The 12,773-nt window shown below is 41.3% G+C and overlaps 2 protein-coding genes across 21 annotated transcripts in view; one reads left to right on the plus strand and one right to left on the minus strand.

The window, feature by feature from the left end:
* LOC135107073 (uncharacterized) overlaps nt 1-12,773 on the minus strand; it is a 64,556-nt gene that overhangs the window by 37,464 nt on the left and 14,319 nt on the right. For 17 of the 20 annotated variants that reach the window (XR_010271578.1, XR_010271573.1, XR_010271579.1 and 14 more), the window contains exon 2: nt 2,113-2,176. The exons of the other annotated variants lie outside the window; for them this stretch is intronic. Coding sequence is in view for 2 of the 17 variants with exons in the window: in XM_064016690.1 (XP_063872760.1) it covers nt 2,113-2,119 (7 nt within the window). In the remaining 15 variants the exon portion in view is untranslated. The remainder of the gene's footprint in view (nt 1-2,112; nt 2,177-12,773) is intronic. 20 annotated transcript variants of the gene reach the window in all.
* Nucleotides 1-12,773, plus strand: part of LOC135107071 (uncharacterized) — a 30,751-nt gene that overhangs the window by 9,520 nt on the left and 8,458 nt on the right. The window lies entirely within an intron of this gene.

Here is a 12,773-nt window from a genome sequence, read left to right on the forward strand (position 1 = left end):
ATCGGTTGCAGCTCATCAGTCTTCTCAGTCTTCATTTGGCATAACCCAGCAGTGGCGGGACACTCTCCCAGGCATTACTGTCACTATAAATCTGCTGCACCACAGTGCGCGACTTACAACTGCCTCAACCTTGCCAGACAAACACATTGCTCATATTAATGCACGCAAAAATGACTAATTGCCTGCCATGCCATATAAGACACCAGTGTTCACTACAGTATAACAAAAAGATCTCTGTCCTGGAGGTGTCGGAGCAAAACAAAACACAAAAGAGCAACTCAATTAAACTAGAGCTGTGTCTTACTTCCTGGAAGTTGATCCTGTTACGTCTGCCAGACAATACGGAGCGGCGCGGTCCAGCACAAGAGTGTATCGATTACTTCGATAAAGATATCAAAGGTGAAGGGAACAAGTCTGCATCATCGATTGTCTTACGTAACAAAATCAATCCTTTTCTTATTCACTTTTTTTAAAAAACTCTAATGCAGGTATCCATTACGTAATAACCGCTGCGTCGCGACACGGGCGGAAGAGAGAGAAGGCTCCCCCAGACGCTGCCTCCCCCAGACGCTGCAGAGGAGTGTTCAGTCACCGCTCATCTCACTTCATCCAAGATTTTTTTTACAAGACACACCAGGGATATTTTTGGAAGCCTGCGATGCAATTTTCTTTCCTCTATTTGTCATGCATTACTTATTTCAAAATGACAGCTTCATACGTCAATTCATGATATAAAAACGGCGTATGACTTGCCAATTTGTATTAGCACGGGTCCGTTAAATGTATATATATATATATATATATATATATATATATATATATATATATATATATATATATATATATATATATATATATATATATATATATATATATATATATATATAAGAACAAAAAATCTTATAAAATTTCGATCCCTCTTCAATGAACAGTGAAAGATATGTGAATAGCTAGTAATAAAAAATTCCTCAGAATTTCCTGACACAGGGGTCACTTTCAGACAGCAGCAGTGCACCACCAACGCACGCTGAGCCTCGAGGCGTGCGTTGTTGTTGTTTCCGTTCAAGGTGACGTACTCTGCTGCTCCTGCGCGCGGCCTTTTCATATCGAAGCTCTGCTTTTCTTTTTGTTGTGAGTGAGATTTCATTCAACTCGTCCCTGAGAAGAGTGACCGCGTTTGTTTATGGCCGGGAAGACTTGTTCTGCAGCTGCAGGCAGCGAGGTTAGTTCATTTTACCCACGTCACTAATACTTGGAGTTTTTGCAGAAAAAAACACCTCCTTTAAAAAAAGAAGTTACCTCATAATGAACACGCTTGTGAGTACGATTCTCAAGGACTTCACTTTAATAAGATAATCATAAATATATACGACAATGCTGAAAATAAGATGCAGTGGAGTTGTTTTCGTGTACAAGCAATTCCTTCCCGGCCTATCAGTTCACTTGTGCTGGTTCTATCGTGGCAGAGTCAGTCTTTTACAGAATACATCCGTCGTGCGTCAGTTGGTTTCATCAACACATCACTTGAAAGCAAATCAAGTCAAAGGCTATTCGTAACACTGATTTTACTCTTTTAACACGTGTTTACTATCTCACAAATCGACTTGGTTCAAGTTCTTTTCCTATCTTCTACCACTTTTTGTAATAATTTTTTTTTGTTTCCAAAATTAGTTCTGCTTCTGCAGGTTTTCTCAAACTCTCAACGCCTCACTTGATTCCCTACACACTTTCTTTCCCAGTTCATTCAAGCCACTGGTGCTAAAGTTTCTCCCTTTCATCCATAAGCTCCGGAGCACTTACTTCGTGTCTCACCTTTCTGCCTATAACAATGACTTCCAAGGACTATCAAGACACCATGGGAAGTAACAATACCTGACCTTGCAACTTTCAGAAGTAAAAATCTTAAGTGATATTTACGCTTTTAATTTCACAGTTTGGACGGTCTTCTTTGGTGGCAATGAAAAATTGAGAATGCTACACAAACCTGAATTTGCAATGCGGGTGTTAGTAACTACAAGGTGTTAGTCACAAGTTTCACAAATACAATCCAGATACTAGAATAAATGGTGGAGTTAGTCATGAATGCCATCCAGAGTGTGGTCAAACACTTACAGCACATGGTCACTCTTGGTCGTCACTCTGTACATAGACGGTGCACTGAATCCAGTCGAGGAACCTATAGGAAAAGAAAAAAAAAGAAAAAATATTGTTTTAAAGATAATGACTTTCAAGCCCCCCCCCCCACTCCTCACCACAAAATAACTGTCATGTCCTTTTTTGATCTTCGCAAGAACACCGATAAATTATTTCGTCACGTTACCAGTCAGGCCACGAGTGATCATCAGGGCCTGAATACATTTTGTCTGCCTTGACTGTCCTGTCATGATATTACGCACCCGATGAATACAATAATAAGTTTAAATGGAACTCGACTACTAAGGATACTCTACAAATATTTCAATGCATATACCAGTCTGATTTTTGTACGAGGATTAAAAAAATGTGAGTTGCGTTTAGATCATCAGCCGCATATGCGTACAATCTTGTGGTGAGTTACACGTGTCCTTGAATACCGGTTATGCGGCACATGTATGAATGAGTAAGACTCAGGTTACATCAGTGAGGAAAGTTGATGAAAAAAAAACCCTCCGCCTTTCACAAAAGCACAAATTTAAGGATGTTCGAGATGGTAAGAGAGGAAGGCGTGCTGGAGTTTAGAATTTCAATGCAGTGTTTTAACTCCAAAGAACGGGGCTAACAAATTGTGGTGTTTTATTACTGAGACTACCATATAACAATATAAAAGCAAAATAGCCAGGATATGTTTAAATTATGGTGCTGTTGAAGTAAATAACAGGTTAGCATTAGTAGCAATATACCTAAGACAGATTCCGATTCAGAAAGGCAGCAGCTATTGGTGAGAGAATGTAACAGTCCCCCAGCAGTGTAGTAACTGTTAATGCAAAAAATAGTTTTACAATAATGCTGGACGGATTTAAGGCTCAGAAAGACAAACTGCGATAAGTGTAAGGAAGCTACAATGTATAAATCAGTCCAAGCAGTTCAAGTTAGAACAATTTAGAATTAGCTTTGAGATAGGCAGAAATTGACGGAGGAATGTCTGAACGGCAACCAAACAGTAACTGGAAATGCAACATAAAATTTTACAAGAATGTTGGACAAATTTTAAGCAGAGGCTGATAGATGAGTCTGGGTGTTTGGGTGTACAAAAGCTGCCCTGTGTGAACCGACTGGCCTTTTGTTTTAATGTTCTTATGGTGAGGCACCGTCGAGTGAGGCGCCAAGCCCGCCCAATAGTGTTCCACCCAGCAGGTAAGACTAAGCCTCCTTTGTCTAAATCAGGAAATGAGGATCAAGGCCTTCAAAGACAGAACAATTAACGTTTTACCTTCTGGAGTGGCATTTAGTAAGTCTTTTTTTCTTCGTACATTTAGGTGAACACCCAATCAGCCTGGGACCGATTTTATCTACAGAAAACGGTCAGGTATAAGATCGCCACATGTTTTCTATTCGTCTTTCAAATGATAAAAAAAAAAAAAGGAGGAAAAACGGAGAAAATTTAGGTTCAAGGAGACACACAAAACGAATAATATAGAGGAATGTTTTCAGACCCTTAATTCTGTATGATAATGTGCTGCTTGGTACTGAAGCACGCGGCACATAAGCACATTCCCAGAGGCATCGACAACCGAACTTACAGCCTAAAGACGCGAGTTCAACAAAATGAAGTGCCATGCATAGAAAATCATATAGAACCATGACATATAAAAATAAACAAAATAAGAAGAATGCCTAGGCGATGCGTGGGAAGATGTCAGCGATGGAGAGAAGCAAGGCACCATAATGTATAACAACTTATGACTATCTCAATAAAAGTGGTTACCAATGAGTTAAATAAATGATAGGCAGGTGTTCGAAAGATTGACTTTATTTTATGGATGAAGAAGCCAAGTCTTTGAGATTATATTGTGACCTTTCATCCTATAGCTCACAATTGAATGCTGTAAGTCAGGTAACGCCTGTCTGTCTGCCTGTGTGTGTTTGCGCACCCGTTTTCTATCACGCATGCTGTCCGGCGAAGGAATAAAACTTACAACAGAGCACAGCAGAGTACAAAATGCTTTAAAAGGAAGCCAAAAGTACACCACATTTTCTACCACTCTGCTATTCTTGCCACGGGTCCTGCGAGTCAAACGTGCGGCGCGACAAGCATGACAATAAATGTGGTGTCCTGAGGAGGCTTTGGAGTGGCTAGTAGGTGGTACTTCACGTGCTGGTGGTGGTGGTCGCGGTGGTGCGCGTCACTCTGACCTCGTGGTGGCGGAGGCGGCAAATAATGGAGCACAAAACACGACACCGTAGTCCTCTCGCGATATTTAGCTTTTTGTCCGTAAAATGTGGAGGCCGGAGAGAACGGATAGTGTGTGTGTGTGTGTGTGTGCGATATATACTCGTACATCGACAGCCACCTCTCAACCACCCTATTAATTCAGGTACTTACTGAATGTTAATTATCACCAAACTCATTAATCAGGGATAAATATTCGATAAATCGCTCCTTACCAATCACAACACAGATAGTTATCACCTTTATGAGTTTCTGAATAAGTGATATAAGCTTCAGCACGACAATGTTGTTCAGGGAATCGGTGTTTTCATAATATGAACCATATCAACTTAACGTTCGTAGATATTAATTACTCAAACACTCGTAGATATCAATTAGTCAAACTCTAGATGTTCAGTTCTCAAACTCTCGAAGATGTCATTTGCTCGTCTCTTACGTCATGGGGTACATGCGCGGTGACTTGACGTGGTATGGGTTGGTGTGGCGTCTGGCAAGCACGTGTGAGTGCTTGCCAGACGTAAACCGAAAAACTTATGCGTCGCATCTCCAGTATATTCAAAAGGCTCCAGTTGAAATTACACGGGATGAAAAATTAAGGAGATTTCTACATTGTTAACAGGAGAAGCACTCTTGAGAACTCGGGTAATCATTTTTGTGGCCTTTGATAACAGTCATGGTGAGAGAGAGCGAAGCGTTTCTGAATACAGATTTAAGCTAGAAGGAAAGCATGCGGTAGGTCTGGGCGGGGCCATCCCTGATGGTTGAATTACCCTCTCTACGTGTCTCCTTCCCTTCCTCCTCCCAACCACCACCTCCACCTCCCCCCCTCTGTGACATTGAGATGTATTTTTTTATAGACATTTTTTTTTCTTACTATGGATTTCTCCTTGACAATTTACTGAGTATGTGTTCCTTGTTTGTTTTTGTTTTCTAGGGAAGTCGATGACGTCACACACACACACACACACACACACACACACACACACACACACTACTAAACCACTGTCAAGGCGCACCGCTGGAGCCCACAATAATTAGCGATAAAGGAGAACGAATGTAAATAGCGTGTATATACGTACGTACTTCAGCTTGGTCTCCCGATAAGATTCACTACACCCACGTGCGAGCACTTCCTTGTATGTATGTGTGTGTGTGTGTGTGTGTGTGTGTGTGTGAGCAGCAGACAGGCACTGTTATTACGGCAAAACCAAATACGAAATGTGAATGTGAATTAATTAAAATTGACGGAGGTGAAAACCATGAGAGAGAGAGAGAGAGAGAGAGAGAGAGAGAGAGAGAGAGAGAGAGAGAGAGAGAGAGAGAGAGAGAGAGAGAGATATTCCTATTTATCTAAAGGTTACTATTAACGTCTGATTTTGTTGCTTATTTTGGCAGGTTTTTTTTTTTCCCTCTCCCTTAGCATAATACGTCTTTTTGTCTTTTTATTTATGGCAAGTACTATTTATGTATTTATATACTTATTTTTTTTTTTTTTAAGATGGGTGTGTTTTTGTTTGCTGCAATGAGATACTTTTGATAATAACTTCCTTTCGTTCTGCTCTTTCTTTTCTTGTGCTTCATAGAAACCCTTCTCTTCATACATGTTTTTTTTTTCTTTTATGGCAGATATTATTTATTCATGTATATATATATATATATATATATATATATATATATATATATATATATATATATATATATATATATATATATATATATATATATATATATATATATATATATATATATATATATATATATATATAAATATATATATATCCATTTAGTGAGGGAAATAGTTATTGTCTGTTGGAATGAGACGCCTTTAATGGCGACCTTCTTTCATTGTACTCTTTTCTCCCTCGTGCGTCACAGGAACCTTCAAGTGTGGGAGCTTCTTGCACAGCGTGTTTGGCGGCGCTTGGGTCTGACACAAACCTGACCAGTTTCCCTTGAAACAACTCTTGTCTCTAAAACTGGGACCTTAATGTACCCAATTACCGAATACATTTTTTTTTTTTTTTTTTATAAGCAGGGCCGTGTATTTGACTTTTATTTTTTCTTTTGTCTCACTGAAAAAAGGCATGATGGTGCAGGCGAGTCTCGGTGTCTCAGCGCCACCCATGACTTGACTGAATAAGTTACGTCATCACTGTCTACTGCCTCATTCTCACCTGCACGCCTCTCAACAATAAATTCAGGCACGCTCGATACATCTTTTTTTTTTATATCATGTGCAAAAAAAAAAAAAGTTATTATCCCATTATTACTGTAAAAAATCCCCCACTGTCTTCGGCCTCCTGTCAGATATTCAACTTAAAACTACTGCACGATTCATTTTACTGCTTGTAACTTTTGTCTTTGGTCTTCCGCAAATATCACCTGCAAATACGTCTTTATCTCCATGGTCACACTCCTTTCCCTCCTCCTAGTAAACATGAACTTGTACTGTATGTGTGTGTGTGTGTGTGTGTGGGTGTGTGTTGAGCGCTTGGTGTTTGATGTTACTAATGAAGCTCCGAAGGCAGTACATACAAGTTTTCAAATAGCGAAGGTCATGACGGCGTGAGGGCAAAGGTCTTCCCGTGTCTGGCTGGAGGTCTCCCAATAAGCTCCATCCCTCCCTCCCTTCCTCCCGGCGATGCGTTCAGCCAGCAAGCACCAGCATCACGGAAGAACTTTAATTTATAGCCACATTACGTCAGATATCAAGAGGAATTCGTTGCGCGTGACTGACGTAACCTACACTGCGTGACCCACCCTGACCTGACCCCGACATCTGACACGGAATGCTTGATACAAGTGCAGGACCTTCTTTTAATGTCCCAAACACGGTGTCTGGATGGAGCCTTGATTGGGAGAAAAAATCTCTCTCTCTCTCTCTCTCTCTCTCTCTCTCTCTCTCTCTCTCTCTCTCTCTCTCTCTCTCTCTCTCTCTCTCTCTCCCATCGCAAATTTCTCCTCATATTCATACGCACTTCCTAGTAAATCTCCAGTATGTGACTATCCCCCCCCCCCCTCTCTCTCTCTCTCTCTCTCTCTCTCTCTCTCTCTCTCTCTCTCTCTCTCTCTCTCATCCAGCCCCTCCCTTCCTCGCCATCACTTTCGCTTTCCCACTCCATCACCACGACCTCTGAACGCGAAGAAAACACACACACACACACACACACACACACACACACACACACACACACACACACACACACACACACACACTGGCCTCTACGTCTCAGAAGAATTCATTTCCTGTCACTTCTTTAAATATCGTTCGAGGTGCAACTCAGGGTCAAGAACTTCTTTTGGGAGGCGTTACCTTTTTGTGCGTTTGTTTTGCTGCGGCTGACTGAGGCTGGCTGAGGCTGGGCGGTGTTGTTCATGTTGTTTTGTGGGCGTGGTGTGGGAGGGGCGTGGTGCAGGAGGGTGCAAGAAAGACGTGGTGTGAAAGGGACGTGGTGTGAGAAGGGCGTGGTGTGAAGGAGCGGTGTGGGAGGGACACCATGCCTCGTTCTATGCTCGCTCGACATTTTCCGCCCTTGTTGTAGTGTTGCAGGACGGGACAGGCAAGAGAGGATGAGGGGAGGATGGCAGGCAAGATTGACTCTCTGGGGATGGTGGACTGATCAGTACAGGATCAAGTTCTTATACGCGTTTATTTTGCACTGTGGTCTGAGAGAGAGAGAGAGAGAGAGAGAGAGAGAGAGAGAGAGAGAGAGAGAGAGAGAGAGAGAGAGAGAGAGAGAGAGAGAGAGAGAGAGAGAGAGAGAGATACTACCTTTATTTAAAAAAAAAAACGCATGGTGGTTGCCCGAACTTAATTTGAAGTACGAGTTTATGAAATATAAGAAGATTAATTTACCATGATGGACAGCATGTTAGTACAGTGCAGTGTCTACCTATACCGCATATTGAATAACATCAACACCAGAGCCGTACAGAAGCCTGGACTTCCTATTCAACCTCCATAATAATCCCTGCACGCCAAAAAGCACAGGCCTGTTTTGCGTAAAGCTCCTTTCGCTCTTCTTGAAAATAAGAACGCGGAAAAATCATTCTCCTTCTGCTTTTTTTTTTTTTTTTTTTCGTAAAGTTTCGGTGAAGAAAAGACAAAAAAAAAAAAAAAAAAAAAACATACGTGGGAATATTAACAAGTTCCGAGTTGGTGAAAACCCCGCGGAGGGCGGAGCCACACCCTCGCTGCCGGAGTCACTTGACGTCCTTCGCAGCCGCCTCGCAGGCCGTGAGCAGCCGGGCGCCATGGCTATTAACAAAAGTTATTTCACAGGAGGTAAGATGCTTCGAAGACAATCTTTACATTTCCAGCCATTGTCTGAAATATACGATATTAATTTCAAGTCAGGATATTGGTGGTATATCGACTACGCTTCCAAAAACTAGGGAAATGTGGAGTTTACAAGCTTTCTTTTTTTGTTATCCACGTCGGCCAGCCTGTAGCAGCAGCAAGCGAGAACACGTGAGTGCAGGAAGTCTGATCACACAGACCAGGATGGTTTGTTCTACGATGTTTTGAATAAAGACTGAAAAAAAAAAAAAAAAGTCATCAGCCATCCACGAAATTCGTTTTAGTTCTGAGTTTCAACATCAAACACTTGTTTCATGACAGTCACGTGACGGACATGCGGTGTACTTCAGATAGGGATCATAGGAGCCTGGCTTTCCTTAACCCTTGGCAGTACAGTTAATTCCGAGGGCTTCAGTGGGCTGGGTCACGAGTCGCCTCACGGACGTGCTCACGTCAGTGACGCTTGAGAACAAAGGGAAGTTACGACCTTCCACGGGTATTTATCACTATGAGCAAAGGCACGAAGGTTTTGGTATTTTGTCTTTTGAAGAACAATTATAACAATCCCGCAACAAAAGAACAGAGCCATGAAAAATGTGAGACTATTTCACAAGCATAAGGCCGCAAGACCGAGACCGACCTTTGTGTTCAGAAATAATTTATTTACTCACATCATAACTGTTCAGTAAAATATATTTGAAGGTTACACAGGAAGCATCGCCATATATACCACCAAATATGGTTCTTTCTCAGGGGAAACATGCACATAATGACCCAAAGCAAGTAACCAGTCATTGGTCCTTTTTATCATGACTTCACGAAGATGAAGGCTGATCGCAATTTATTTATTTATTTATTTATTTATGTGTGTGTGTGTGTGTGTGTGTGTGTGTGTGTGTGTGTGTGTGTGTGTGTGTGTGTGTGTGTGTGTGTGTGTGTGCACGCCTCTCACAACCGAGAAGTCCCGGACTCGAATGTCCAGCCTGGTGAGACAATTTAAGTTCGTCTCTTCGAGCGCTGTGGGCTTTGTTTACCTAGCGGACAGCAGGCAGGGGATGTGAGCCTAGGAACTGTGACCTTGCAGCCCGGAGGGAAGGGAAGGTCAGCAGTCCTGCCCTCCTGTGTGTCTGTTGGTTGGAGGTAATGGGGGGTCTGCTACAAGGAGGACAAAAAATGGTCTGCCCTAAATCCTTAACGGGTAAACAGATGGAGACTATTTATTTATCTATCAGCAAAAGATCCAATTCACAAGGGAGGAAAACATAAGTTTTTAGGAGGGCGTTATTCTTCCCCGTGACGACCAGAGAGCACAGCGGCAGAAGATAACAAAGACATGCTCGGCCGCCAGTCTCACGTGTAACTTATTAACAGTTCGCCATGCGCCATTTATGGCCATGGAGGGGACCAGGGAAGCCTCGGGGAGCGAGGCTCGTCCATGACATTTAATTCCCCTCGTCCCTCCTTCTCCTCCTCCCTCCCCTTCCCTTGATGTACCGCCAGCCATAATCTGTCATTACACTCATTACACTTTGAAACTAATAGTTTGTTACAGCGTGATTGCTGCTCGTTACTTTGTCCCACAACGGAGAAAAAGTCTGGTGGATTACGGGCTCTTGTTTACTTACCTAATAATTGATCGCAAGGTCAACAGTAATACGTGTCTAAACATTCATTCAATACTGTCAAGAAGAAAAACGTTCATTGCTCTGACAGATTATTGATTTCTTACGTGGCATTACATAAAACACAAGTAATTCATGAGTTTATGAGTGCACCTTAATACGATAAAAAAAAAAAAAAATGCATAAGATAAAACTTTGTTAGCATTTACATTATAGAGTTGGTAATATTAATGACGACAAGAAAGGTCACGCTGCAAGAAATTAAAGTGAAGTAGCTGAGGAAAAACAGCAGGATGAGACAAGAAAGTAAGAATACCATGTTACGTATCATTCATTACAGGGACGTTGACTGACGGAAAGAAATGTATGACGTAAGTGACAAAAAAATTATACGTTTCACTAAAGAATATCTGAGGTGAGGTGCCGGATGCGATATAGGAGAGAAAGTAAAGGCATGAACGAGGCCAGTGAAACAGTGAAGGCAGGAGAGGCAAGGATGTGAGGAATACATTAAAGACTTCTGGTAATAATGACATGAGAAATGAGTGTCACCTATCATTTCAATGGTTATAGGTAAATCTCAAAGGAATACAAAAGAAGTGCAAACAGCAACAGACCCTGAGATCCTTAGTAGGCTGTTTGGTTCACTATTCTAATTAGTGGGAGAGGCAAGATAGTACAGAAAGAGACAGATACTACAGTAGTTTCGTATAGTTCCTTGGAGACTCGCAGGGAATGTTACCAGCGCATTCCATCATAGGTAACACTTCATTGGAGGGTGAGGCTGGGAAGACAATTATAAAAAAAAAAAAAAACATGTACTACAATACTGATCTTAAAGGTTAAAGCGTGCCATGCCCCCCGGAGCATAGGCAATGAACTGGTAGCGCCTCACAACACACAGCCTCGGCAGATACAGTAGAGTAATACAGGGCGTCGCCAGATACAGAATAGTAATACAGGGCCTCGGTAGATACAGTAGAGTAGTTAGATTCTTTCTCCGCTGGCTTTGACCTTCCCAGTCACTACAGAGCGGGATCATCTAAGGCCGAGTACATTTAGGAGCAGGCAGTCACCTGGGAAAAATTCTAACTGTCAGCCGGGATCCGATGTTGGGATTCCCTGCAGTGTAGTCAGAAGCGCTGAGGTCTGAGCCACGGAGCAGTCTTAACTCATCTTACGGTCACTTTTTTCTCGTAATCGTGTGGTATAAATTAAAGTATAACTCGTATATCTATTTTATTATCACTTTCTAATAATTTATACGTGCTGAAAAAAAAATATATATATATATATAAAACACGCTTAACTTCACAGCTACGTACTTCTTTATTCATAATGTAAATCGTATCAAGTGAATTTGCTATAGTACGTTGGTTTTACAATTGCTCATCTCGTCTTTTTCTCATAATGTTTCTTAAGCTCCTCCCTCCATGAACTAGTTTATGTGCATCTCTTTAACATAATGTAGTGCGCATGTCTTTATATTCAATGCGTCAAAATAAATAAATAAATAAATATGTATATAAATAAAAAAAAAAAAATCACTTCTTTTACCTATCCATTCAACAACTTTCCAGACAACTAGTTCTTCTTCAGTGACGCAACTTTTCCTCTCCTCTACTCTTAACATAATTAGACCGACCTTTTCTAAAAATCTTAACTGGAAATTTAATCTCTTTTTTCTTGCCAAAATTAGCACAGTGTGGGTGCTGCGTCGTTTCCGCCAAGGCTTTCTTCCTCTTTCCAGGTAATTCTGTACAGGATCATACGCTCTGGCATAAGACTATAAGACCATAAGGGAAACTGCAAGAACCCAGTAAGCCTTTTCTGGAATCTGTCGGCAGGGCAATTGCATTACACTCCAACTTGATTAACTCATCTTCGCGTCGTCTGTAAATCTTTCTCACAAACATCAGTGATTATCTTCTATTAAACACTGATCAATAACCATAATTATAGAATCCAAACTCATTTTATATAACCCAGACCCAATTCATAAGGAAATCACCCAATCTATGACATGCAATACCAAACCCAAATACATTTTGTAATAAGGAAACCCAAATCCAGTCCCATTCTATAATAAAGAAATCTAGACTCACTTTATAACAAGCAAACCCAAACCTATTTTGTAATAAGGAAACCCATATAGAAACCCATTCTCTGATAAGAAAACCTGAGATATGCGATTATTAAGAGGCCCAAACTACGTGGCATGCTCTGCACCAGGTCACTACTTCCAAACACGACCGCTAGATGGCCTCGCAGATTGTATTACGTTTAGCACCATATACAAATAATAAAACCGTATACTTCCTAATTGATTCCTCCGGCGAGATTAACGGAGTCTTTCCTAAGAAGGTCAGAAGGAAGGACACCAACACTTTTAATTCTCTTTCACAATCTGATCTCTGTGGATTAGTCTTAAGGTATAATAACTTCAAGGGATAAGTCTCTCTCTCTCTCTCTCTCTCTCTCT

The sequence above is a fragment of the Scylla paramamosain genome, chromosome 14 (genome assembly GCF_035594125.1).
Source record: "Scylla paramamosain isolate STU-SP2022 chromosome 14, ASM3559412v1, whole genome shotgun sequence".
Lineage (NCBI taxonomy): Eukaryota > Metazoa > Arthropoda > Malacostraca > Decapoda > Portunidae > Scylla > Scylla paramamosain.